This window comes from Salvelinus fontinalis, chromosome 2, assembly GCF_029448725.1.
Source record: "Salvelinus fontinalis isolate EN_2023a chromosome 2, ASM2944872v1, whole genome shotgun sequence".
Lineage (NCBI taxonomy): Eukaryota > Metazoa > Chordata > Actinopteri > Salmoniformes > Salmonidae > Salvelinus > Salvelinus fontinalis.
Genome location: NC_074666.1, coordinates 17,846,495 through 17,874,477, shown reverse-complemented (window position 1 = coordinate 17,874,477; position 27,983 = coordinate 17,846,495). Strand labels below are relative to the sequence as shown.

Below are 27,983 nucleotides of genomic sequence, written 5' to 3'. Positions count from 1 at the left end.
GACTGTGACTGGCTCCTCCCATACCGGTTAAATGCGCGCTCGGTGCTTCAATTCAGTACAGTGGAAGGCAGTCATGTTAGAGGAGCTGTAGAGTTGACAAACTTTAAAGCAGCAAGTATTTCCTAGTCTTGTAATCTGTTTAGTCCCGGAGCCACAGTTATGAAGACCATACTTGCTGCCTACTCCGGTGCCCTAAAAGGTAAGATATGCACCCTCTTTCAAAATTCACTGCAAACAAATTGCACACAGACTTCAGCCATCCTATCAAGCGGCAGTCATTTGATAATCGGCAGTCATTTGATAATCGGCAGTCATTTGATAATTGGATCATCTCCACTATATTCCAAATCCTGTGTTGGCGTGTAATCAGCTTTCGTGAGATGAAGAAGCAGCTTGCAAAACATTCAACTATGACAGAACTATGACAGCCCAAAACATAATCAGAAGTTTGTTGAGATGCTGTTTGTTGTGGATGCAATACTCATTGTCATGTAAGCCATTTGTTCTGAAAGACATCAGATAAGCCAACACATTGGTGTGTGGTGAAGAGTGTATTTGGGCACAGTAGTTTTCATATGTTGCTTGTGTATTTTTTTTAGGGGTCTGATCTGTGAAGGAAGAGAAGTAAAAAAGTGTACACCAGGGCCAATTTCAGTAGACAAATGTGAATGTTGAAGATATACAGTACATATCATGAATAGGGCTGACAAGTTCATTTATTCTACATGCCAGAGAGGCTCAAGTTTGTTCAACATAATATATGTATATCAGCAACTTTCCACAACGTTGTGCCCTGCTGAAAGCTGCCCGGTAAGGGGAAAGATGTGAGGTTAGTGACTGATTCACTGTGTAGTATTACTAGTCTAAATTAAGTCTTTGACCCCCTGAGGCTGATACTGCCCAGTAGCCCTGATTTTGAAAGCATTATTGACTTAATTATGCAAGTGTGGGCCAGAGTGCAGAACGGATAGTGTTTTGTTTGACAGCACGATGCAGTGTTATTTAGTCCATTAAGATAGGTTTACGTGGTTGTGTTGTCCCGTGGCATGGGAAAGATCTGCTGATGAGGCACTATGAACTTGAGTAGATTAAGAAGTGTCCCCTCAGTGGCTCGTTCTTGTTCTGGTCTGTCACTATATACATCAGTGGAGGCTCCTCAGAGGAGGAAGTGGAGGACTATCCTCAGTGAATTTCATAAAAAATAGTGAGACATTAAAATGATTATTTTTAGATAAATAATTTGATATGTTTATTATAGTTATTAAAACACACTGTGTTGCTATGAAGGTCTACAGTAGCCTCAACGGCACTCTGTAGGGTAGCACCATGGTGTAGCCGGAGGACAGCTAGTTTCCGTCCTCTGGGTACATTGACTTCAATACAAAACCTAGGAGGCTCAAGGTTTTCAGCCCCTTCCATAGACTTACACAGTAATTATGACAATTTATGGAGGACATCCTCCAACCTATCAGAGCTCTTGCAGCAGGAACTGACATGTTGTCCACCCAATCAAAGAATAAATCTAGTACTGGAAGCATAAGCTACAGCTAGCTAGTACTGCAGTGCATAAAATGTGGTGAGTAGTTGACTCCTAGAGAAAGACTAAAGTTGAACAGTTTTGAGCAAATTAATGTCTTCAAAAATTAAGGAGAAGCGAGAGAGGGCTAGCAATTTCCTTTGTATTTTTTTCACTTACTTGGCTAACAAATGCAGGTAGCTAGTTCAGCCTACTCAAACAGAGATGGATGCTATGTTAGCTAGCTGGCTATGGCTATCCAATACTGGAACTCTTCCAAGTCAAGGTAAGCTTTTGGTTTTATAAATGTATTGCCATTGGGCCCGCCGGTGTAACTTCCATACTGCTTGCTGACTGAACATTGTACTGCATAATTGTAGCATGTTTACTAACCCGTTAGGTCTAGTAACTATGTTGACTATGACGTTAGATAATATGGTGACAAAGATGTAGGCTGTGTGTAACAGTTATGATGTATGAAGCTTTGGCTTGGAAAGTTTTTTTTTCCGCCTGGTCACAGACAGCTGATGTATTGTGCACTGAAGTCCACAAGCAAAGGGGAAAGGTGAGAGGAAGAGAGTGCGTATATGCGAGAAGGAATACAACAAGCAAAGTGATCATGCTGCTTGAATGGGGCTGCTATGAAAGGGAACTGTGCTTGTGTGTGATCAGAGGTGTATTCATTCCGCCTATACTTTGGAGCAAAATATTTCTTAAATGGATTGAAACCGGGATAAACAAATCTGAATTTGTCCAATAGAAACGCTCTTTTGCAACTGTTAGACTAATGATTATGCTCTAGATCAGCTAGATGCAGGCAAGACTGCAAGGCGGTATTGAATGTGTCAGTCTGTCACCCTGATTACTAAAAAAAAATGTCTCTCGACCTGTGCACCTACATAATAAACTTTCATTCATAGGCTAGGTTGTACAGTAGCAACCTCATGATGGGTATGGGAAAAAATAAAGTATCATGGGTAGTAACCTAAACCTATCGATGTTACATTGAGCTGGGTGAATGGAATATGAATGACAGTCATCCAATATGCTGTAATGGAAATAAGGCCATGCTCATTAAACGGCACTGACCGCCACTGATATACAGTACCAGTCAAATGTTTGGAAACCAACTCATTCAAGGGTTTTTCTTTATTTGTACTATTTTCTACATTGTAGAATAATAGTGAAGACCATTAAAACTATGAAATAACACAGAATCATGTTGGAATAAAAAATATTTTAGATTCAAAGTAGCCACCCATTGCCTTGATGACAGCTTTGCACACACTTGGGATTCTCTCAACCAGCTTCACCTGGAATGCTTTTCCAACAGTCTTGAAGGAGTTCCCACAAATGCTGAGCACTTATTGGCTGCTTTTCCTTCACTCTGCGCTCCGACTCATCCCTAACCATTTCAATTGGGTTGAGGTCGGGTGATTGTGGAGGCCAGGTCATCTGATGCAGCACTCCATCATTCTCCTTCTTGGTCAAATAGCCCTCACACACCTTGGAGGTGTGTTGGGTCATTGTCCTGTTGAAAAACAAATGATAGTCCCACTAAGCGTAAACCAGATGGGATGGCATATCGCTGCAGAATGCTGTGGTAGCCATGCTGGTTAAGTGTGCCTTGAATTCTAAATAAATCGCAGACAGTGTCAACAGCAAATCACCATCACACTGCCTCGTCCATAATTCACGGTGGGAACTACACATGCGGAGATCATCCGTTCACCTACTCTGCGTGTCACAAATATATGGCGGTTGGAACAAAAAATCTCAATTTGGACTCATCAGACCAAATTACAGATTTCCACCGGTCTAATGTCCATTGCTTGTGTTTCTTGGCCTAAGCAAGTCTCTTCTTCTCATTGGTGTCCTTTAGTAGTGGTTTCTTTGCAGCAATTTGACCATGAAGGCCTGATTCACACAGTCTCCTCTGAACAGTTGATGTTGAGATGTGTCTGTTACTTGAACTTTGAAGCATTTATTTGGGCTGCAATTTCTGAGGCTGGTAACTCTCTAATGAACTGATCCTCTGTAGCGGAGAACTCTGGGTCTTCCTTTGCTATGGTGGTCCTCATGTGAGCCAGTGTCATCATAGCACTTGAAGAAACTTTTGAAAAGTTCTTGAAATGTTCTGTATTGACTGACCTTCATGTCTTAAAGTAATGATGAACTGTCATTTCTCTTTGCTTATTTGAGCTGTTCTTGTCATAATATGGACATGGTATTTTACCAAATAGGGCTGTCTACTGTACCTTGTCACAACCCAACTGATTGGCTCAAACACATTAAGAAGTAAAGAAATTCCACAAATTAACTTTTAACCATGCACACCTGTTAATTGAAATGCATTCCAGGTGACTACCTCATGAAGCTGGTTGAGAGAATGCCAAGAGTGTACAAAGCTGTCATCAAGGCAAAGGGTGACTACTTTGAAGAATCTCAAATATAAAATATATTTTGATTTGTTTAACACTTTTTTTTTTTCTTACTACATTATTCCATATGTGTTATTTCATAGTTTTAATGTCTTCACTATTATTTTACAATGTAGAAAATAGCCCAAATAAAGAAAAAACATGGAATGAGTAGGTGTCCAAACTTTTGACTGGTACTGTATAAAACATTAACCAGTTAAACTCTGAGCAGTTGTTTTGGGCCATGTACAGGGCCCGGTGTGACATATCATTTGAAGCTACAGGCCATGTCTTTTTTATTTAATCGAACCCCATAAAGGCTATAAATCATGCGCTATGGGACATATTTATATAGTATGCAATGTAGGTCAAGTCACCAAAAGTGCAACCATTTAGTATGCATGGAAAGGGTCCACCCTGATGGTCATTGTAAAGAATTGCATTTCCTTCTCCATCCACATTGCCTTGTATGCATCCTCCACATGCGCCTTTTTGCTTGCTCATTGTTTTCATTAGGAAAAGTGAATGGGAAAAGTCGTTTTGAAGTTTCTTCACCTGTCTATCTTATTTAAAAACTCCGGAACCTCAAAGCCCTGATTGCTAAGTTCATTTAAAGGCTTAAAAATCCATTCAGCTATTTTGGCACAGTGACTCACTACCCAAACCAGACCCAAGTAGCCAAGAGACATGATGTGGCCTCCTACTGTTGTCTAGTGGATGAACTGGGAATCAGACATATATTTACATCAATGGATAGATATACTTCAGATTTCACTTCATATGTATATCATTCCTATAAGACAAAATTTTGTTTGCATCAGGCTCTGTAGTAGTCGCATTATTTCTGACACGTGTATCTGAATCCCATAGTTCTTACCTTTTCTAACAGTACTAAGCATGTGTTTTTAAGACTAATAATTTTGGAACCGAAATGTACATTGAGGGTATTATACAATATTTTGCGTCATTTAGAAAATGCCACCAGAGGGGGGGTCAGAGTTTAATAGGTTTTAAGGACACTTGCTCGTTCCAAGACACTGACCAGGGGAATCCAGATGAAAGAAGCTATGATCCCTTATTGATGTCACTTGTTAAATCAACTTCAATCAGTGTAGATTTGTATTTATTATGGATCCCTAGGCAGCAGCTACTCTTCCTGGGGTCCAGTAAAAACTAAGGCAGTAAGATGCATACATTAAAATACATTTTACAACAGATTTCACAATACATTAAGTGTGTGCCCTCTGGCCACTACTCTACTACGCCACACAATCCAGGTGTACGTGTGTGTTTATACCTGTGTGTGTAACTCTTCACAGTCCTCGCTGTTCCATAAGGTGTATTTTTATCTGCTTTTTAAATCAGATTTTACTGCTTGTGTGAGTTACTTGATTTTGAATAAAGTTCTATGTAGCCATGGCTCTATGCAGTACTGTGCACCTCCCATAGTCTTTTCTGGACTTGAAGACGGGGTTTGCATGGGTGTCCGAGCTGTGTGCTAGTAGTTTAAACAGACAGCTCGGCGCATTGAACATTATTACAAAAACAAGTAGTGATGACGTCAATCTCTCTTCTACTTTGAGCAATTGACATGCATATTATTAATTTTAGCTCTGCGTGTAGATTTTAAGGGGCAGTTCGATTTGTGGCACCTGACCACACGACTGGGAAGTAGTCCAGGTGCGACAACTAGGGCCTGTAGGACCTGCCTTGTTGTTAAGGCAGAGCAGTGCTTTATTATGGGGAGAGGGCTTCCCATCTTACAGGTAACTCTCAATCCACAATATAGCATGGGGTGTAAAGTCATAATGAAGGTCAAGAGACAGGTTAAAGAAGCATTTTTAATCCTTGAGACAACTGAGACATGGATTGTGTATGTGCGCCATTCAGAGAGTGACTGGGCAAGATACAAGATTTGCCAAGTGCACTGGTTTGAGTGTGTCAAGAACTGAAAACTGCTGGATATTTCACACTCAACAGCTTCCCCTGTGTATCAAGAATAGTCCACCACCCAAAGGACATCCAGCAAACTTGACACAACTGTGGGAAGCATTGGCGTCAACATGGGCCAGCATCCCTGTTGAACGCTTTCGACACCTCATTGAGTCCATGGCCCGACTAATTGAGGCTGTTCTGAGGGCAAAAGGGGCGGTGCAACTCAATATTAGGAAGGTGTCCTTAATATTTTGTACATGTAGCTGGCAGGACTGTGGCTCTGCTCTTTATGAGTAGTGATCAGACCATGGTGGTAAGTTGCTCTGTCTCTATAGCAATTGCAGTGGCATGAGGAATTTGACGTGATGTTTATTGCTTGTGGTCTGTTTGATCACGGAGCTTTGTAAGGGATGAACATTTTGTTCATTTTCTCTCTAGTGTCTAATCTAATGTCCCTTGTTTATGTATTTGACATACTTTGAGAACCTGGAAAAGGATTGACAGTTTATTATTTTCATATTCTAGTCTTCTCACTGACTGCAACTGTGACTTAATCGATTGATGTGGATGTACTGTACAGTATTGACTCATTTATGACCCTGTCTATCTTCTCTAGGCACAGGCTATAGCATCCTCTCGTCCCTGCAGGACCTGCCCTCCCCTCCATGGCCTGCCCTTCGATCCAAGCTGGAGAAACACCTTCAGGTCATCGCAGTTCTTCAGTGGGTCATCTCCTTCCTCGCCATGGGTGAGAATGTGACTGGATCGCTGTGTGGCTCTAACTACACTAGACAAAAATATTAACACAACATGTCAAGTGTTGGTCCCATGTTTTATGAGCTGAAATAAAAGATTGAAATGTTCCATACGCACAAAAAGCTTTTTTCTCTCAAATGTTGTGCACAGATTTGTTTACATCCCTGTTAGTGAGCATTTCTCTTTTGCCAATGTAATCCATCCATCTAACAGGTGTGGCATATTAAGAAGCTGATTAAACAGCATGATCATTACACAGGTGCACCTTGTGCTGGGGACAATAAAAGGCCACTCTAAAATGTGCAGTTTTGTCACAACATAATGCCACAGATGGCCCAAGTTTTGAGGGAGTGTGCAATTGGCATGCTGACTGCAGGAATGTCCACCAGAGCTGTTGCCAGATAATTGAATGTTCAATTCTCTCCATAAGCCGCCTCCAATGTTGTTTAGAGAATTTGGCAGTAAGTCCAACTGGCCTCACAACCGCAGACCACGTGTAACCACGCCAGCCCAGGACCTCCACATCCGGCTACTTCACCTGCAGGAATGTCTGAGACCAGCCACCCGGATAGCTGATGAAACTGTGGGTTTGCACAACCAAAGAATCTCTGCACAAACTGTCAGAAACCGTCTAAGGGAAGCTGATTTGCGTGCTCGTCATCCTTACCGGGGTCTTGACCTGACTGCAGTTCAGTATCATAACCGACTTCAGTAGCCAAATGCTCACCTTTGATGGCCACTGGCATGCTGCAGAAGTGTGCTCTTAACGGATAAATCCCAGTTCAACTGTACTGGGCAGACGGTGTGTGTGTGGGCGAGCGATTTGCTAATGTCAACGTTGTGAACAGAGTGTCCCATGGTGGGGTTATGGTATGGGCAGGCATAAGCTATTGACAATGAACACAGTTGCATTTTATCAATGGCAATTTGAATGCACAGAGATACCGTAATGAGATCCTGAGGCCCATTGTTGTGCCATTCATCTACCACCAACACCTCAAGTTTCAGCCTGATAATGCACTGCCCCATGTCACAATAACTGGAAGCTAAAAATGTCTCAGTTCTTAGTGGCCTGCATTCTTGACAGTACAGTGCAGGTGCTGAATAGCTGTTCCTCTGCTCTCTCTCCTATCCTATCTGACCACATAGGCATCAGCTGCACTGTGCTGTTAATCTACATGTTCTGCACAGACCTCTGGGTGATCGCTGCCATGTACACTACCTGGCTAATCTTCGACTGGAACACCCCCAAACAAGGCAAGTACCACGGTCACTCAAACCGGCTCTTAATAATGGTCAGGTTGAGAGGGTTTTCCCTGTCAGTCCTGGGATTTGAACTGGCAACCTTTCGGTTCCTTAACCTAATGGCTGCCGTTGCCCTATTGTGGTTAAATTGTGCCCTTCTATACAGTGCTTTCAAAGTATTCAGACCCCTTGACTTTTTCCACATTTTGTTAGGTTATAGCCTTATTATAAAATGTATTGCATTGTGTTTTCCCTAAATCTACACACAATACCCCATAATGACGAAGCAAAAACATGTTTAGAAATTTTTGCTAATTTATTACAAATAAAAACTGGAAATATCACATTTAAATAAGTATTCAGACTCTTTACTCAGTACTTTGTTGAAGCACCTTTGGCAGCGATTACAGCCTCGAGTCTTCTTGGGTATGACGCTACAAGCTTGGCACACCTGTATTTTGAAGTTTCTCCCATTCTTCTATGCAGATCCTCCCAAGCTCTGTCAGGTTGGTGGCGGAGCGTTGCTGCACAGCTATTTTCAGGTCTCTCCAGAGATGTTCAAGTCCAAGCTCTGGCTGGGCCACTCAAGGACATTCAGAAACTTGCTCTGGAGCAGGTTTTAATCAAGGATCTCTGTACTTTGCTCTGTTTACCTTTGTCTGAATCCTGACTAGTCTCCCTGCAGCTGAAAAAACATCCCCACAGCATGATGCTGCCACCACCATGCACCATCCCTACGGTGTAGCCAGGTTTCCTCCAGACGGGATGCTTGGCATTCAGGCCAAAGAGTTAAACCTTGGTTTCATCAGACCAGAGACTCTTGTGTCTCATGGTCTCAGTCTTCAGGTGCCTTTTGGCAAACTCCAAGCGGGCTGTCATGTGTCTTTTACTGAGTGGCTTCTGTCTAGCCACTCTAGCATAAAGGCCTGATTGGTGGAGTTCTGCAGAGATGGTTGTCATTCTGGAAGGTTCTCCCATCTCCACAGAGGAACTCTAGAGCTCTGTCAGTGACGATCGGGTTCTTGGTCACCTCCTTGACCAAGGTCTCTTTCTTTAGATTTTTCCCATGATGTCAAGCAAAGAGGCACTGAGTTTGAAGGTAGGCCTTGAAATGCATCCACAGGTACACCTCCAATTGACTCAGGCTAATTGACATCATTTATCAGAAGCTTATAAAGCCATGACATAATTTTCTGCAATTTTCCAAGCTGTTTAAGGCACAGTCAACTTAGTGTATGTAAACTTCTGACCCACTGGAATTGTGATACAGTGAAATAATCTGTCTGTAAACAATTGTTGGAAAAATTACTTGTGTCATGCACAAAGTGGATGTCCTAACCAACTTGCCAAAACTATAGTTTGTTAACAAGAAATTTGTGGAGGGTCATGTCAGGATGAGCCTGCAGGAAGGGTACGAAATGAGGGAGGAGGATGTCTTACCTGTAACGCACAGCGTTGAGATTGCCTGCAATGACAACAAGCTCAGTTCGATGAAGCTGTGACACACCGCCCCAGACCATGACGGACCCTCCACCTCCAATTTGATCCCGCTCCAGAGTACAGGCCCCGGTGTAACATTCATTCTTTTGACGATAACCGCGAATCCGACCATCACCCCCAGTGAGACAAAACCACGACTCGTCAGTGACGAGCACTTTTTGCCAGTCCTGTCTGGTCCATAGGCGACGTTGTTGCTGGTGATGTCTGGTGGGGACCTGCCTTACAACAGGCCTACAAGCCCTCAGTCCAGCCTCTCTCATCCTATTGTGGACATTCTGAACACTGATGGAGGGATTGTGCATTCCTGGTTTAATACTGGTAGTTGTTTCCATCCTGTACCTGTCCCGTGGTGTGCTGTTCGGATGTACCGATCCTGTGCAGGTGTTGTTACATGTGGTCTGCCACTGCGAGGGCGATCAGCTGTCCATCCTGTCTCCCTGTAGAGCTGTCTTAGGCGTCTCACAGTACGGACATTGAAATTTTATTCCCCTGGCCACGTGCAGTCCTCATGCCTCCTTGCAGCATGCCTAAGGCACGTTCACGCAGATGAGCAGGGACCCTGGGCATCTTTTTTTTTGTGTTTTTCAGAGTCTGTATAAAGGCCTATTTAGTGTCCTAAGTTTTCATAACTGTGACCTTAATTGCCTACCGTCTGTAAGCTGTTAGTGGCTTAACAACCATTCCACAGGTGCATGTTCATTAATTGTTTATGGTTCATTGAACAAGCATGGGAAACAGTGTTTAAACCCTTTACAATGAAGATCTGTGAAGTTATTTGTATTTTTACGAATAGTTATTTTGTTGAGTTTATATACATACGCTACCGTTCAAAAGTTTTGGGTCACTTAGAAATGTCCTTGTTTTTGAAAGAAAAGCAAATTATTTGGTCCATTTAAAATCACATCAAATTGATCAGAAATACAGGTTACATTGTTATTGTTGTAAATTACTATTGTAGCTGGAAACGGCAGATTATTTTATTTATTTTTTGTATGACTATATAGTTATTCCACTAAAAATCAGCAGTTTCCAGCAACAATAGTCATTTGCAACATTAACAATGTCTACACTGTATTTCTGATCAATTTGATGTTATTTTAAATGGACAAAAAAGTTGCTTTTCTTTCAAAAACAAGGACATTTCTAAGTGGCCCCAAACTTTTGAACGTGTGTGTATGACACACCTACTCATTCAAGAGTTTTTCTTTAGTTTCACTATTTTCTACATTGTAGAATAATAGTGACGACATCAATACTATGAAATGTAGTAACCAAAAAAGTGTTAAACAAATCTAAATAATATTTGAGATTCTTCAAAGTAGCCACACTTTGCCTTGATGACAGCTTTGCACACTCTTGGCATTCTCTCAACCAGCTTCACCTGGAATGTTTTTCCAACAGTCTTGAAGGTCCCACATATGCTGAGCACTTGTTGGCTGCTTTTCCTTCACTCTGCGGTCCAACTCATCCCAAACCATCTCAATTGGGTTGAGGTTGGGTGATTGTGGAGGCAAGGTCGTCTGATGCAGCACTCCATCACTCTCATACTAAGCACAAACTAGATGGGATGGCGTATCGCTGCAGAATGCTGTGGTAGCTATGCTGCTTAAGTGTGCCTTGAATTTTAAATAAATCACTGATTGTGTCACCAGCAAAGCACCATCACACCTCCTCCATGCTTCACGGTGGGAACCACACATGCGGAGAACATCCGCTCACCTACCCTGCGTCTCACAAAGACACGGCAGTTGGAACCAAAAATCCATCAGACCATATTACAGATTTCCACCGGTCTAATGTCCATTGCTTGTGTTTCTTGGCCTAAGCAAGTCTCTTCTTATTATTGGTGTCCTTTAGTAGTGTTTTTTTTGCAGCAAGTCAACCATGAAGGCCTGATTCACGCAGTCTCCTCTGAACAGTTGATGTTGATGTCTCTGTTACTTGAACTCTGTAGCATTTATTTGGGCTGCAATCTGAATGTGCAGTTATTCTAATGAACATATCCTCTGCAGCAGAGGTAACTCTGGGTCTTCCTTTCCTGTGGCGGTCCTCATGACAGCCAGTTTCATCATAGCGCTTGATGTTTTTTGTGACTGCACTTGAAGAAACTTTCAAAGTTCTTGAAATGTTCTGTATTGACTGACCTTCATATCTTAAAGTAATGATGGACTGTCATTTCTATTTGCTTATTTTAGCTCTTCTTGCCATAACCCTATTTGGTAAAAGACCAAGTCCATATTATCTTCTGTTTACCACCCCTACCTTGTCACTACAGAACTGATTGGCTTAAACGCATTAAGAAGGAAAGAAATTCCACAAACTAACTTTAAAACAAGGCACACCTGTTAATTGCAATTCATTCCAGGTGACTACCTCATGAAGCTGGTTGAGAGAAAGCCTTGCACACTTTTGGCAGTCATCAAGGCAAAGGGTGGCTACTTGTATTCTTCAAACATATTTTGATTTGTTTAATACTTTTTTGGTTACTACATGATTCCATATGTTTATTTCACAGTTTTGATGTCTTTACTATTATTCTACAATGTGTAAAACTAAAGAAAAACACTTGAATGAGTAGGTGTGTCCAAACTTTTGACTGGTAACGTGTGTGTGAAACTGGTTTGTGTCTGTGACCATAAGGAGCTGTGCTGGGAAATTGAGTTAATTGGCACTATGTTAATGTTTATTTACATTAATCATTATGTGGGTTACATGATTCATTATTCAGTATTATTCTGACTGGAGATCTATCCATTACCTTGGTTTTCTCAGGTGGCAGGAGGTCCCCTTGGGTGAGGAATTGGACTGTGTGGACTTACTTCAGAGATTACTTTCCCATCAGGGTGAGTGGAAAAGAATAGGCCTAACATTTTTAAAGGTATAATGTGTGAACTTACGGGTGTGTGTGGAATGTGTGATTTGGGAATGGGCCATTCAGTGCTATGTAGCGTCTTGACCTCTTATATTGGAGGATGTATAAACAAATAAAAGTGGGATGGTTTTCACTTGTCAGTGTGTATGCGTTGTCATAAGGCCAGATAATTAGGTTTGCTATCAAACTGGAAATTTGATGGAAACAACATGGATATGCCTGCCTGTACAGATGATAAAATGTGCTTTTTCTGGTCGATACAAAGTTAAAGAGCATCAATGTTTTTATTGATTATGGTGTGCTGTAGCACAAGCTTGACGATAACCTTATCTGAGACTGTATCCAGTATCAGCTGTTGGTTCCTGTTCCCTGATGATGCTATAAGGAGTTGACGTCGATTGAAAGGATAGGTTTTGCCCCGCCTGATAGGCGACAGCTCATCGAGTTTTTTCCCAATTTGTATTATTTCGCTCCTCCGCATCTGGAGATTGTTGGGAGACACGTTCTCTTGGTATCCTAACAGCAATACATTTTTTGCCTTCACATTTTTTGGCAAGTTCCTCTTGTGCTTTCTCTCGCTGCCCTGCTGACCAAGGGTTGAATTAGCTGAGTTGTTTGTATGCCTTCGCACTCCTCATGAATATCAATGAACCAACGGCATTCAAATTACATCTGCTATGTTTACTTGTCCTTCAGTTCAGCTATTTGATTTAAGTGTTTAAAATGGAGCATTTTAGAAACATTAACCCTACAATAAATGTTTTACCATACAATCTCTTTCACTCATACATAGAAAGTATAGTCAAAGGCTCTTAAAGCGAAGCCAGATCTTGGATATGGTCACCGAATAAAGGTAGTCTTAACCAAAATTACTCAATTATTGACAGTTAACAGCCAGGGGGATTCAGGTGTGTGTGTGTGTTGCCTCTGGAGCTTGAACTTTGGCCCTGCTTGTGATCCATACTTTGAGCACTGACTGTTTCTGTCTGAGTGGCTTGATGATCACTTATTTGCATCAAGTAGCTCTGATGCAAACTGAATAAAATGGCTGTGTTTGATAACATGTCTCTGCATCGATTAGAGACTTAAAGTATTGTATTTTTTGGGGTTGGTAACTAGGATGATGTTTACTGCTGTTTGTGATGTGGAGTTAAGGGGCTTCAATTGTAGGGTTTTCTGGCTCAAAGACGCACTGTATGCCAGGTATTGGTAGGGCTTGAGACACATTAGATACTTCACATGTCAACATCCTGTTTCAGATGAATGGTTGCTTAACTTGTTTTAGCTTGTGCAACTAATGCAGTTGGATGCCAGCTGGTAGTCAGGCCTGGCTGGTGGCAGCGTGAGTGTCAGTGCATGCAGGGACGGTGGCTTACATCTTGCAGTGTCAGCAAGGTCTCCTTCTCTCTTCCACTCACTGCATGTATGTTATCAAATACAGCGGTGGCCGGTTATTGGCTGAATGCCCGGGGCACAAGGTGGTTGGAGTGGTCAACAAAGCAGCATGGCAGAAATATAATCGCAAGTTTTCAAACTTTAAAAAAATGTATTTATTAAAAATCAAACATTCTCAAGTGATTTTGTGCATTTGAGCAACAGCATAAATACACCTATTTTACTTTTACAAATGAAACTGAATAACCACTGCTACACATGCTGACACTGTATTTGAACAGATAGATTATACTATTTAGAATGAGCAGTCAGCTCACAAAAGATCGAGTGCACCAGGATGGCTAGCTAACAAAGCATGATGCGCTAGCCAGTTAACTTTCATTCTGAAATAACTTCATATTTCTGAGTTCGTCAGATATTATTTTAGAAAGACTTAAAATTGGCATTGGAGCTAGCTGGCTAGCTGCTTATCAAAGGTACACTGTTGCCACCTGCTCATCAAACATCTCATTCCAAAATCATGGGCATTAATATGGAGTTGGCCCCCCTTCTGCTGCAATAACAGCCTTCACTCTTCTGGGAAGGCCTTCCACTAGAAGTTGAGATATTGTTGCAGGGACTTGCTTCCATTCAGCCACGAGCATTAGTGAGGTCGGGCACTAATGTTGGTCGATTAGTCTTGGCCCGCTGTCGGCATTTCAATTCATCCCAAAGGCGGTTGAGGTAAGGGCTCTGTGCATGCCAGTCAAGTTCTTCCACACTGATCTTGACAAAGCATTTCTGTATGGGCCTCTTTGTGCACATGGGCAGTTTGGAAGCACAGAATCATCTAGAATGTCATCGTATGCTGTAGCGTTAAGATTTCCCTTCACTGGAATTAAGGGGACTTGCCGAAACCATGAAAAACAGCCCCAGACCATTATTCCTCCTCCACCAAACTTTACAGTTGACACTATGCATTGGGGCAGGTCGCTTTCTCCTGGCATCCGCCATATCCAGGTTCGTCTGTCAGATGGCGACGTGTGATTCATCACTCCAGGGAAGGCTTTTCCACTGGTCCAATGGCGGATTTGCTCTGGACACTACGCTGACAGACACAACAAACCTTCTTGCCACAGCTCGCATTGATGTGCCATCCTGGATGAGCTGCACTACCTGAGCCACTTGTGTGGGTTGTAGACTCCGTCTCATGCTACCACTTGAGTGAAAGCACCGCCAGCATTTAAAAGTGACCAAAACATCAGCCAGGAAGCATAGGAACTGAGAAGTGGTGTGGTCACCACCTGCAGAACCATTCCTTTTTTGGGGGTGTCTTACTAATTGCCTATAATTTCCACCTTTTGTCTATTCCATTTGCACAACAGCATGTGAAATGTATTGTCAATCAGTGTTGCTTCCTAAGTGGACAGTTTGATTTCACAGAAGTGTGATTGACTTGGAGTTACATTGTGTTGTTTAAGTGTTCCCTTTCTTTTTTTGAGCAGTGTATATAACTAGGCAATGAAACAAGCAAAATGTCAGTATAGGGACAAAGTGGAGTTGTAATTCAACAGCTCGGACACAAGACGTATGTGGCAGGGTCTACAGACAATTACGGACTACAAAAGAAAACCAGCCACGTCACAAACGCCGCCGTTTTGCTTCCAGACAAACTAAGCGCCTTCTTTGCCCGCTTTGAGGATAATACTGTGCCATTGACGTGGCCCACTACCAAGAACTGTGGGCCCCCCCCTCTCCTTCTCCGTGGTCAACGTGAGTAAGACATTTAAACGTGTTAACCCTCGCAAGGCTGCTGGCCCAGACGACATCCCTAGCCGCGTCCTCAGAGCATGTGCAGACCAGCTGTCTGGTGTGTTTTAGACATTCAATCACTCCCTGTCCCAAGAAGGCAAAGATAACTAAATGACTATCGCCCCGTAGCACTCACTTCTGTCATCATGAAGTGCTTTGAGAGACTAGTCATGGATCATATCACCTCCACCTTACCTGCCACCCTAGACCTACTTCAGTTCGCATACCGCCCCAACAGGTCCACAGGCGATGCAATCACCATCACACTGCACACTGCCCTATACCATCTGGACAAGAGGAATACCTATGTAAGAATGCTGGTTATTAACTCTAGCTCAGCATTCAACACCATGGTACCCTCCAAGCTCATCATTAACCTTGAGGCCCTGGGTCTCAACCCCGCCCTATGCAATTGGGTCCTGGACTTTCTGACGGGCTGCCGCCAGGTGGTGAATGTAGGAAACAACACCTCCGCTTTGCTGATCCTCAACACTGGGACCCCACAAGGGTGCGTGCTCAGCCCCCTCCTGTACTCCCTGTTCACTCACGACTGCGTGGCCATACACGCCTCCAACTAAATCAAAGTTTGCAGACGACACAACAGTAGTGGGCTTGATTGCCAACAACGACGAGACAGTTTACAGGGAGGAGGTGAGAGCACTCGGCGTGTGGTGTCAGGAAAACAACCTCTCACTCAACGGCAATAAAACAAAGGAGATGATCGTGGACTTCAGGAAACAGCAGAGGGAGCACCTCCCTATTCACATTGACGGGACAACAGTGAAGAAGGTGGAACGTTTTAAGTTCGTCTGCGAACACATCACAGACAAACTGAAATGTTCCACCCACACAGACAGTGTGGTGAAGAAGGCGTAACATCGCCTCTTCAACCTTCAGGAGGCTAAAGAAATTTGGCTTGTCACCTAAAACCCTCACAAACTTTTACAGATGCACAATTGAGAGAATCCTGTTGGGCTGTATCACCGCCTGGTACGGTAATTGCACCGCCCTGAACCGCAAGGCTCTCCAGAGGGTGGTGCGGTCTGCACAACGCATCACCGGGGGCAAACTACCTGCCCTCCAGGACACCTACAGCACCCGATGTCACAGGAAGGCCAAAAAGACAATCAAGGACAAGAACCACCTGAGCCACTGCAAGGTCAGTACAGGTGCATCAAAGCTGGCCCATCAGACTGTTAAACAGTCATCACTAACACAGAGAGGCTGCTGCCTACATACAGACTCGAATCATTGGCCACTTTAATAAATGGATCACTAGTCACAGTAAATAATGCCACTGTAATAATGTTTACATATCTTACATTACTCATCTCATATGTGTATATACTGCATTTTATACCATCTATTGCATCTTGCCTATGCCGCTCGGTCATCGCTCATCCATATGAGCGATGACTCATGAATATGTACATATATTCCCCATACTGTATTTTATTTATTTATCTTGCTCCTTGGCACCCCAGTATTTCTACTTGCACATTCATCTTCTGCACATCTACCATTCCAGTGTTTAATTGCTATATTGTAATTACTTCGCCACCATGGCCTATTTATTGTCTTAACTCCCTTATCTTACCTCATTTGCAATCAATGTATATAGACTTTGTTTTATTTTTTTCTACTGTATTATTGACTATGTTTTGTTTATTCCATGTGTAACTCTGTTGTACGTGTCGAATTGCTATGCTTTATCTTGGCCAGGTCGCAGTTACAAATGAGAACTTGTTCTCAACTAGCCTACCTGGTTAAATAAAATAAATAAATAAACATTCTTATTCCATCCCTTTTAGATTTGTGTGATTAGGTAGTCATTGTGGAATTGTTAGATATTACTGCACTGTCGGAACTAGAAGCACAAGCATTTCGCTACACGCCAATTAACATCTGCTAACCATTTTGTATGTGTCCAATAAAATGTTACTTGATTTACACCTTTACAATTTACAATAACAGCATTTACAGTTGACCGGGGCCGCTCTAGCAGGGCAGTATTGCATCTCTGTAATGAAACTACTGTTCACACTATCTGCCCAGTGAACCGTAACTCCATCGACTACCTCCTCTCTCAGAATGGAACTGGCTTCTACACCTGCATTGTTTGGTGTTTTAGGCTGTACAGCACTTTGATATATCAGCTGATGTAAGAAGGGCTATATAAATACATTTTATTTAGTGGAAACGTGCAGGTAAACATCCCAGACACACCGCACATTTTGCCTTATTTGCCTGTAAATTTATTTTATTACTTGAGTGCAAAAGATGCATCATATCAGGGCTAAAATGATAAGCTGTTCCAATTTCAGGACATTAGTCTTAACACATCCTCTAAACCTCTCCTCTGAGACTGGTGTGATAGTACAGTCTAATCATGTCTCTCTTGTCATCTTTTTTTCCAGCTCATCAAGACACATAACCTGCTGCCCAGCCGAAACTACATCTTTGGGTACCACCCCCATGGGATCTTCTCTTTCGGAGCCTTCTGTAACTTTGGGACTGAGGCCACTGGATTCTCCAAGAAGTTCCCGGGTATCAAGCCTTCTCTTGCCACCCTGGCTGGAAACTTCCGGATGCCAGTCCTTAGAGACTATCTCATGTCTGGGGGTGAGATGGTTTCTGGGAGTTTTGTCCCTCTGAAGAGGCTGCCTCTTCTCTCTTTAAACTGCTGATAACAGCCGTTTATCTACAGACTGTAATTTGGCAGAACTCTGAGCTTTGTCCTATTGCGCAGCCAGGACGAAACAGCCAGCCTCTGTCTACCAACCTGTATTTGCTGATCTCGCTATTGTAGGGAGCTGCTTCTGTCAAAAGCTAACAGTGCAGGTTATCTTAATTTGGTCATTTAGAGTAGTATTGTAATGTAAAATGTACAGCAATAATATGTGTCTGTGCTCAACCAGTATGTATTTTCTCTTAAATAATGTCTACTGAAAACAGACTTGATGGTTTGGTCTTTGGGCTCATGTGTGATTGCTGAGCCTAACCCCATTCTCTCCCGTGCGTCAGGTATCTGCCCAGTGAATCGTAACTCCATCGACTACCTCCTCTCTCAGAATGGAACTGGCAACGCAGTGGTCATCGTTGTCGGGGGAGCAGCAGAATCTCTGAACTGTGCTCCAGGCATGAATTCTGTCACCCTGAATAACCGCAAGGGCTTTGTGAGGCTGGCCCTCCAGCAAGGGTGAGAGTAGAGCACAAACATTCTGCCATACACAAATCCTGGCCACACACGTACACTACATGAGCAATAATATGTGGTCACCTGCTCGTCGAACATCCCATTCCAAAATCATGGCCATTAATATGGAGTTGGTCCACCCTTTTGTTGGTTTAACAGCCGCCACTCTTCTGGGAAGGCTTTCCACTAGATGTTGGAACATTGCTGTATGGACTTTCTTCCATTCAGAGCATTAGTGAGGTCAGGCACTGATGTTGGGCAATTAGGCCCGGGAAGTCGGCGTTCCAATTCATCCTAAAGGTGTTCGATGGGGTTGAGGTCAGGGCTCTTTGCAGGCCAGTTAAGTTCTTCCATACCGATCTCGACAAATCATTTCTGTATGAACCTCACTTTGGCCATGGGGGTATTCTCATGCTGAAACTGTTGCCACAAAGTTGGAAGCATTGAATCGTTTAGAATGTCATTGTATGCTGTAGCTTTAAGATTTCCCTTCACTGGAACTAACTAGTCCGAACCATAAAAAAACAGCCACAGACCATTATTCCTCTTCCACCAAACTTTACAGTTGGCACTATACATTGGGGCAGGTAGCATTCTCCTCGTATCCGCCAAACCCAGATTCGTCCGTCGGACTGCCAGACGGTCAAGTGTGGTGATTCACTCCAGAGAACGCGTTTCCACTGCTTCAGAGTCCAATGGCAGCGCTCTTTACACCACTCCAGCCAATGCTGGAAGGGTGATGCTGAAATTGCCAAGTCCACTAATTTGAAGGGGTGTCCACATACTTATTTGTACATAGTGTACCTCTCTGTTACACACATCAATTGATCTGACTACATGGTGTTTGTTTTTATGTAAGACATCTCATCTGGGCAGAAAAACACTGAACTGAATAAACTGCTAAAGAAGAGTGCAGGATATCTAGTCTGCCAATGTGAACGTATTGATGTTAGGTATTGCACAAAACAGCCCTGGAGTATTCCTACCTTAGTGGACTTTGTCTACGTTTATCCTCAACACTAGTTTTTGAAATATTAGACCGTAAATCTAATGTCATTATGACCAATTGGATTGAATCGAGAGAATTGGCTCAACAATAGGATTGGCACCAGGGTTGGGTTAAGTCTAAAAATTATATTCTAATTCAATTCCCCCCTCCCTGAAAATTATATTTAATTCAAATTCCAGGTCAGTCTTTGAATTCAGACATTCATTTCCTCTCAATTCCAATGTTAGGTCAATTCCGAGGATTCAATCTCTAATGCAATATTATCCCCGAAAACTCAAATTTCTTCAGGCTGATCATGTCATTGTTCAGACAACCTAGCTATATTGAAATTATTTAAATTGCAGTCAATTTGTGATACGAAGTTCATTAACTGTGAAATTTACAAATATTAAATTCAAAGTCAAAACGGTCTAATTTCAAGATTGTTGAAATTATATTGAATTCAATGTAAATTCTCCACTTCATGAGTGAATTTAATTGGAATTTTAAATTGGAATTGACCACAACCCTGATTGGCACAAAACACTTACTTGTGTGGTAATTGGTCCTCAATTGCTCAGAGCTCCTTCTGGCATACAGTACACAGACACCTGGGTCAAGGCCAAAGGATGGACTCCATCAGATTGTGACTCCTGAGAACACTGTTTCGGCACACTGAGTGAGCTGGCGTAGACCAGATCAGACTAACTGGGAATCCCACTCTACTCCAGACCCATTAGGCTGCCATTTTGACTTGCTCAACTTATCCAAACTGTAGTATTTGGGATCTACATCTGTTTATATTAGTTACTATGCTGTTACTAAGCGGTGATGTATTACGACAGTGTTACGTTACTACACCTAATAGGAAATGCACATGCGCACTAGTGTGCCCGGGGACTGTAGAGCACGAGAGGTTTTGACTAAACGAAAACTAACTGTACTCCCGTCTCCTGCCTGGTCATTTCTCCACAACACAGATATTACAGTGGCGACGAGGTGATTAAACTTATTTAACGGACATTGCTTGAAGGGAAGAATGTTGCGTGAATAATGAAACTCAATATAATTACGTAATTCGTCATTTTTTATTTTCTTTCGCCAGTAAAAAAAGGCTAAGCACTGCTAGCAGGTACAGTGTTCAGGAGCTGCCAAGTAGCAAGACTATTGGAGTCCAGAATAGCGACACTGCCCTCTGGTGGTTAAATAAAAAAACTGTCATTGAACCCATTGAAATTAGGCGATCTCAGTGGAGAAATATTGTCAAGAAAAAAAAAAGGAAGAAGGAACGTAACACGGTGTGTACATTATTACAAATGAGTGCAGTGAACGAAGTAATTGCAGAAACTTCTGAAGTGAAGAATTAGATGAAAATTAAGGAATAAGGAAACTGAACAATTAACTGTGAAAATGGCAACCATTGGTCGAGTACCAGTTTGAGGCTACAAAAGAGGATTTTGATTCCTATTTGGAGCGTTTTGAGCGTTGGCTGGCTGCAAATGAAATCAAAGATGAAAAGAAAGCAGATGTATTTCTCAGTGTTTTGGGTCCAACTGAGTATGGATTGATGAAAGGTCTCATTGAACCAATAAAAGCAGTGAAGTTGAACTATGCAGAACTGACTGAAACTCTTTCAAGGCATTTCAAGCCTAAGCCAATTCTCATTGCAGAATGTTTCAGATTTTACCAACGTCACCAGAGTCAAGGGGAAACCGTGGCTGACTACATCCTTGCTTTGAAAAGGCTGGCAAGTACATGTGAGTTTGCACAATTTCTTGATGATGCTCTTCGAGACAAGTTTGTATGTGGTCTCACAGGTGAAGCATATCACAGAAGGCTTCTGTCAGAGAAGGACCTAACCTTTCGGAAAGCCTGTGATATCGCACTTGGACTCGAGCTTGCCCACAGGGATACTATTGAGCTATCGGGATATGCAGAACGTCAGAAAGGTGTTCACAAGGTCAGTGATGCACGTGGTGAAAAAGGCTCACAAAAGTCACACTTTTCTCAGCCCCGTCCTCAAGGTTACACAAGAACAAAGCAGCCCACATCTCAAAGGTCTAAGCCAAGTTGCTACAGATGTGGGGGAGATAATCATCAGCACAGTGAATGTCGATTCCAAATGTAAAGTGCCACAATTGTGGAAAGGTTGGACATTTACAGAAAGTGTGTAAAGCCTCAAAACGCACAGCAAGAGCGCACAGTGTCAGACGCAGCACAAGAAGAGGAAGGTACTACTGAAACAGTATTGGAACTGTCCACAGTGTACACAGCTCAACAACAAAAAGATGGAATCTATCTCAACATGGAGTTAGCGGGAAAACCGGTAAAAATGCAGCTGGACACCGGAGCGTCTGTATCTCTGGTTCCAGAGAGACTCTACAAAGAAACTGAAAGAGTGCCCTCTTCAGCCAGCGTCCATCCGCCTTTCTTCATACACTGGTGACACTATTCCTGTGTTAGGGCAGATGCAGGTACCAGTCCGGTATGAGGGGAAGGAGTGGACGCTACCGCTTGTCATTGTTAAAGGAGAAAAATCAGCCTTGCTAGGCAGAAACTGGCTACAAAAGATCAAGTTGAACTGGGGAGAAATCTTCAGTCTGAGAAAGGACAAACCAGTGAGTCAGGCTACACTCACTAACATGCTGGAGAAGCACAAAGAACTTTTCAAGGATGGCTACGGCGAAATACAAGACTTCACAGCAAAAGTCAGAGTGCAAAAAAGGAACCAAGCCTATCTTTCACAAACCACGTCCAGTTCCCTATGCTCTTAAGGAAGCAGTAGAGAAGGAACTGGACCGCCTACAGAAGAATAACATAATCACGAAAGTAGCGAGGAGCGACTGGGCCGCTCCGATTGTTGTAGTCCCAAAGAAAGTCAAGACCGTCAGAATGTGCGGTGACTACAAGGTCACAGTAAATCACTGCATACTACCAGAGGATTATCCACTACCAAACGCTGAAGATCTGTTTGCCACTCTAGCTGGTGGGAAGGTTTTCAGTAAGCTGGACCTGGCATTCACTTATCAGCAACTGAAGCTGGATCCGGAGTCAGAACAGTATCTGACCATCAATACACACAAGGGGCTATTCAGATTCAATCACTTGGCCTATGGAATCTCGACAGCTCCAGCGATATTCCAACACACAATGGATCAGATCTTGGACGGTATAGACAACGTTGTGTGCTTCATGGACGTCATCCTCGTGTCAGCACCAACCATTGGAGAGCACCTTGTAGTGGAACTATTACGGAAAGTTTGTGGCAAACTTGTCCACATTGTTGCATCCGCTTCACCAACTGCTGCAGGCCGATACAAAGTGGAATTGGTCCCCACAATGCGAAGAAGCATTCAAGACTTGCAAACATCGTCTGCTAAAGAGCAAGTGGCTTGCCCACTACAACACAGAGATGAAGCTGAGACTCGCGTGTGATGCATCTCCATACGGAGTAGGAGCCGTCATCTCACATGTTCTATCGTCAGGTGAAGAACACCCTATTGCATTTGCATCACGGACTCTGTCACCAAGTGAGAAAAATTATGCTCAAATTGAGAAGGAAGCCCTGAGCATAATATTCGGAGTGAAGAAGTTTCACAAATACCTGTACGGAAGGAAGTTCCAACTGCTGACAGATCACAAGCCTCTGTTGGCCATCCTTGGACCAAAATCAGCTATACCAACCCTTGCTGCACTTTGAATGCAACGTTGGGCTCTGATATTGTTAGCCTACAACTACGAGATTGAGTACAGACGATCCAGTGATCACGCAAATGCAGATGCACTATCAAGACTACCATGCAATAGTGACTCCGACAGTGAAGATGATAGAGCAGTCTTCCAGATCGCTCTCATTTGACGAACTGCCCATATCTGCTTCAGACATAGCAGAGGAAACAAGGAAAGATCCAGTGCTTTTCAAAGTCTTGGACTTAACATTAGGAGGTTGGCCAAACTTCGTAAATGACGATAACCTTCGTCCATTCATCGACAAGAAAGACCAGTTGTCCACTGATCAAGGATGTGTTCTGTGGGGATCAAGGGTGGTGGTACCTCACAAATTCCAGAGGAGACTGCTATCTGACCTGCATGAGGGACATCCAGGGATCACTCGAATGAAAGCACTCGCTCGCAGTTATCTGTGGTGGCCTGGACTGGATCAGGACATTCAACAGCATGTAGGCCACTGCTCACCTTGTGAAGCTGTTCGCAACAAGCCTGCTGCTGCACCTCTTCATCCATGGTCCTGGGCTGCTACACCTTGGGAACGCATCCATGTGGATTACGCCGAGATTGACAAGCAACATTTCCTTGTTGTCGTCGATGTCCATTCCAAGTGGATGGAAGTGTTCCCTACTCAACTGACCACAGCTGAGAAGACCATCAATCTTCTCAGACACCTGTTCGCATCCTTTGGACTAGTCAAGGAGCTCGTATCGGACAATGGCCCTCCTTTCACGTCAAACGATTTTGAAATGTTTCTCAAGAACAATGGAGTAAGGCACATCCGGTCATCACCTTACCATCCGGCATCAAACGGAGCAGCGGAGAGAGCCGTGCAAACCTTTAAGAAGGCCTGGACTAGACTCGAGGTTCAGTCTGTGCCCACCCAACAAAGGCTTCCCCGGTTCCTGTTTACTTACCGCAACACACCACACACAGTAACGGAATGTACACCAGCTGAACTGTTTCTGAGACGCCAACCACGTACCCGCCTGACATTGTTGAAACCAGACTTGTCAAGCACTGTGGCAAAGCACCAGCTACAGCAGAAGAAAGCTCATGACAGACACTCAAAGACTGTCAGAGAATTCAAAGAGGGAGAGAGGGTGATGGTACGTGATTTCAGACACCCCAAGAGCCTGTGGAACTCAGGTGTGCTCTTGCAACGCAAAGGACCTTTGACTTACCAAGTCCAAATTGGTCATCGCCAGGTCAACGTTCATGTGGATCATCTGCTACGGTCCAACGCCCCAGCAGAGAAACGCTGAGAGAACAAGAACAATAACGACCCCCAGGGCTATTCTCCTGACTGTGGACGTACGGGAGAGACAGAGCCTGACCTTCCACCCAAACCTGGCCCACTACCGGAAGCCCAGGAGGAGCGGAGATATCCTATTCGACAGCGAAGGGCACCTCAAAAGCTTGACCTGTGAGTTGAGCTGTTTAAGGTAACAGACAGTAAAACAAACAAACACTTTAATATGTCCTAGATAAAAGGAAAGAAAACGGACATTACCTGGGTTAGTTATTAGGACACAAACTCCATCTTCGGGGCAGAATAATCCCCTGGATTTGTGCTGGACTCTGAAAAGTCTGCTTCAACCCAGTAGTTGAAAAATGTTAAGAATGCATTGTTCAGATATATTTCATTAGTAGTTCCCTAACATATTTACCTTGTTCTCTGGGAGTTAAAAACTATGGGGGAGGAGTGTAGTATCTGGGATCTACATCTGTTTATATTAGTTACTATGCTGTTACTAAGCGGTGATGTATTACGACAGTGTTACGTTACTACACCTAATAGGAAATGCACATGCGCACTAGTGTGCCCGGGAACTGTAGAGCACGAGAGGTTTTGACTAAACGAAAACTAACTGTACTCCCGTCTCCTGCCTGGTCATTTCTCCACAACACAAATATTACACAAACAAGCCCACTTCAGTGATAAATATTGTTTGATGGTTGATTGTAGATACGCTGGTTAATGGTGTCTTAGAGGTTGTATAATATGTTATGTAGACCCTCATTCACAACAACCTTCGATAACATGCATGATTGCTAATTTCCCCTGGCATGTACAGTACGTTTCTGGGTCACTGGCTCATATTTTTAGGATCTCTAAGACAAGTGGCATGTAGGCCTATGTTACCCTGGTTAAATGCTTCCCAAAGGTTCCTTTTCTAAATTCCTCATAATGCGTTTTCATGACAGATGTTGAAATAGAGCAGGGAAGCACCAAAACAAGTCATCATTCAGAGATCAGGTGATATCCATTATGCCCTATGAGTAACTTCTGGAGACTAATGTAAACCCTTGCTCTCTGTCAGGTCTGACCTGGTGCCGGTCTACTCCTTTGGGGAGAACAATGTGTACAAGCAAGTGATCTTTGAGGAGGGAACCTGGTGTCGGCTAGCTCAGAAGCGGCTGCAGAAGATTCTGGGCTTTGCTCCCTGTCTGTTCCATGGCTGTGGCCTCTTCTCCGATTCCTGGGGAATGGTGCCTTACAGTAAACCCATCACCACCATCGGTGAGAAACCCTCTCCAAGACCACACTGAAAGTGTCTCACAGGCATTTAGTGCTGGATGACTTAGTTTCTGGTAGTGATCCAGGCCATGTGTTTGATGCTATTCGCTCTGTTCCGCCCATTATTATGAGCCATCCTCCCCTCAGCAGCCTCCTGTTATCCATCTATCTTATTGATCTTATCTATCAAAATATATGCTCAACTCAAATTGTTCTGTCAGCCAGGATCTGTAGATTATTGTCCATCTGTAAAAATCTTAAGTAATTACAATGCTTGGTCAGGTTATGGTTACTACCAAGCAGTTCAAGGGCAACTCTAGCTCCTCTGTGTTAACAGAACCAACCACACAGTCAACATTTTCTCTTCCCTGCATCAAGGCCATGTTCATGTTAAACATTGCAGTTCGTCAAACCAAAAAGTAAAATGTCTAAGTTGATTTTGCGGATATTGATTTTTACCCCCTTCTCTTAGTGGGTGAACCGATCACGGTACCAAAGGTTGAGGAGCCTACTCGGGATATGGTGGAACTGTACCATGCCATGTACATCAAGTCCCTCAGGAGCCTCTTTGACAAGTATAAGACCCGCTTCGGATTGAAAGAGAGTGACATCCTGCACATCCAATGAGGAAAGAGTGAGTGGGACCCCTCGGAACCTTGTTCAGCCTCGACACCCCATTCACGTGCATGGCTCTGATTGATTGTCTCTGGAATTCAATCGATATACATAAAGTTGTGGGAATAAACCCACAGCGCTCTCATCCTCGTCCAGTATACAAGGCTCACGTCCCTACTCCACTCAGGGTGAAAATGGCAGGTTTTAGGTTGCCTTACTATTCTCCTTGACCTAGTCCTTGCCAATAGCAAAGTTGACTAACTTAAATGTCTCCAAATGGAGTCTCTTCAGCATATGTCACATTTATAGATATGTTCCATGACAGAAGAGATGAGTATAGTTTGATAAGATACGATCACTTGCAGTGTGGAACTCCCACTAGGTGGCACTAGAAGGTTATACACACAAGCACCATGTTTGTTTCCCCCAAGCATCGATGTAGCTGTCACATATTAGGCCCTAAACAAAGTTCAATATCAGATGTTTTGAGGCCTTTATTTATTTTTTGCTAAATGCACAAACAATGCAATTGTAATGGTATGGTCTCACTGAGAAGTTAATATAGTGTGGTAATTGAGCCAAAGAGCTGACGGGTGTCCCCTCCCAGCACACGCATACTTTATTGAAACTGGAAGGTGAAGTAATTCTAATGGATTTAGATTGTAATTATATGATGCCACTAAGTATTGTATTATGTAAATAAGAAAAAACCTGTCCTCCCTTGTCGAACGGAACAATTAAAAAAAAAAAACGTTTTAAAATTAATATATTGATGCACTTTTTGTATTTGTTACAACCCTCTGAGGTACTTCTCTAAAATGTGCCTTATTGAAAAATTCCTGTCACATTTTTATTGACTGGGCTGCAGAGTGTTTAGTGCCTTGATGACCCATGTACTGTAGTTGTTGACGATTTTGATGATGTAAGAACAGTTCTTCCTCCACACAGAGGGCAGATCAGTGATGAATGTCATGAAAAGAAAGGGATTGTAAAGCATGTGCCTTGTAGAAATAAAATACACTTATTGTGGGGTTCTACTCAATTGAGTAAAATGGCAAATGTACAGTTTAAGGGTTTTTCTATCACACATTTGGATTAGAGTTAAAAGTCAAACTCCCCTGGTAATTACCAACAAGTGTTTGAGAAATTACTGGGCATATCAAGTCTATCGTCTTGCCAATTATCTTAGGTGCGGGACTGTTTGTATATTATGCAAGATGAAAAGACTACAATTATTATGCAAGATGAAAAGACTACAATTATTTTGCCATGTGGTGAAATGTTGAGGTTGGTGATGAGTGCTAAATAGAAGTGTCATTTGAAATGTACATTTTTCTAGCTTCAACATTAACTTCTTGTAAAGAGCAGTAAACATTTCACTCTCTTAATTCATGTGCAATAAACAGCAGCCAATGCCTTTATGTTGTGAATGAATAGCTTGAGCAAAATCTGTCTCCTTAAATGAAACTTTATGTTTTTAGAATAAAACTTAACATGTCTTCGTAAA

The 27,983-nt window shown here is 42.9% G+C and overlaps 2 protein-coding genes across 2 annotated transcripts; both read left to right on the top strand.

Moving 5' to 3' along the window:
* The first annotated feature begins 37 nt into the window (after positions 1-37).
* On the top strand, positions 38-27,983 carry LOC129813120 (diacylglycerol O-acyltransferase 2-like). Its single transcript, XM_055865320.1, has 8 exons — positions 38-199; positions 6,488-6,619; positions 7,777-7,884; positions 12,145-12,215; positions 17,848-18,052; positions 18,455-18,629; positions 25,665-25,864; positions 26,334-27,983. The coding sequence occupies exons 1-8, from the start codon at positions 160-162 to the stop codon at positions 26,486-26,488; spliced, it is 1,086 nt and encodes a 361-aa protein (XP_055721295.1). The 5' UTR covers positions 38-159; the 3' UTR covers positions 26,489-27,983.
* LOC129813113 (uncharacterized protein K02A2.6-like) lies at positions 18,637-25,658 on the top strand. Its single transcript, XM_055865308.1, has one exon. The coding sequence runs from the start codon at positions 23,388-23,390 to the stop codon at positions 24,603-24,605; it is 1,218 nt and encodes a 405-aa protein (XP_055721283.1). The 5' UTR covers positions 18,637-23,387; the 3' UTR covers positions 24,606-25,658.

Excerpts from the sequence above, each read along its gene's own strand:
- LOC129813120 (XM_055865320.1), top strand. The coding sequence starts at position 160 with ATGAAGACCATACTTGCTGCCTACTCCGGTGCCCTAAAAG. Across the intron at positions 7,885-12,144 it reads CTGGAACACCCCCAAACAAG|GTGGCAGGAGGTCCCCTTGG; the intron begins GCAAGTACCACG and ends TGGTTTTCTCAG. Across the intron at positions 18,630-25,664 it reads AGGCTGGCCCTCCAGCAAGG|GTCTGACCTGGTGCCGGTCT; the intron begins GTGAGAGTAGAG and ends GCTCTCTGTCAG.
- LOC129813113 (XM_055865308.1), top strand. The coding sequence starts at position 23,388 with ATGCAGATGCACTATCAAGACTACCATGCAATAGTGACTCCGACAGTG.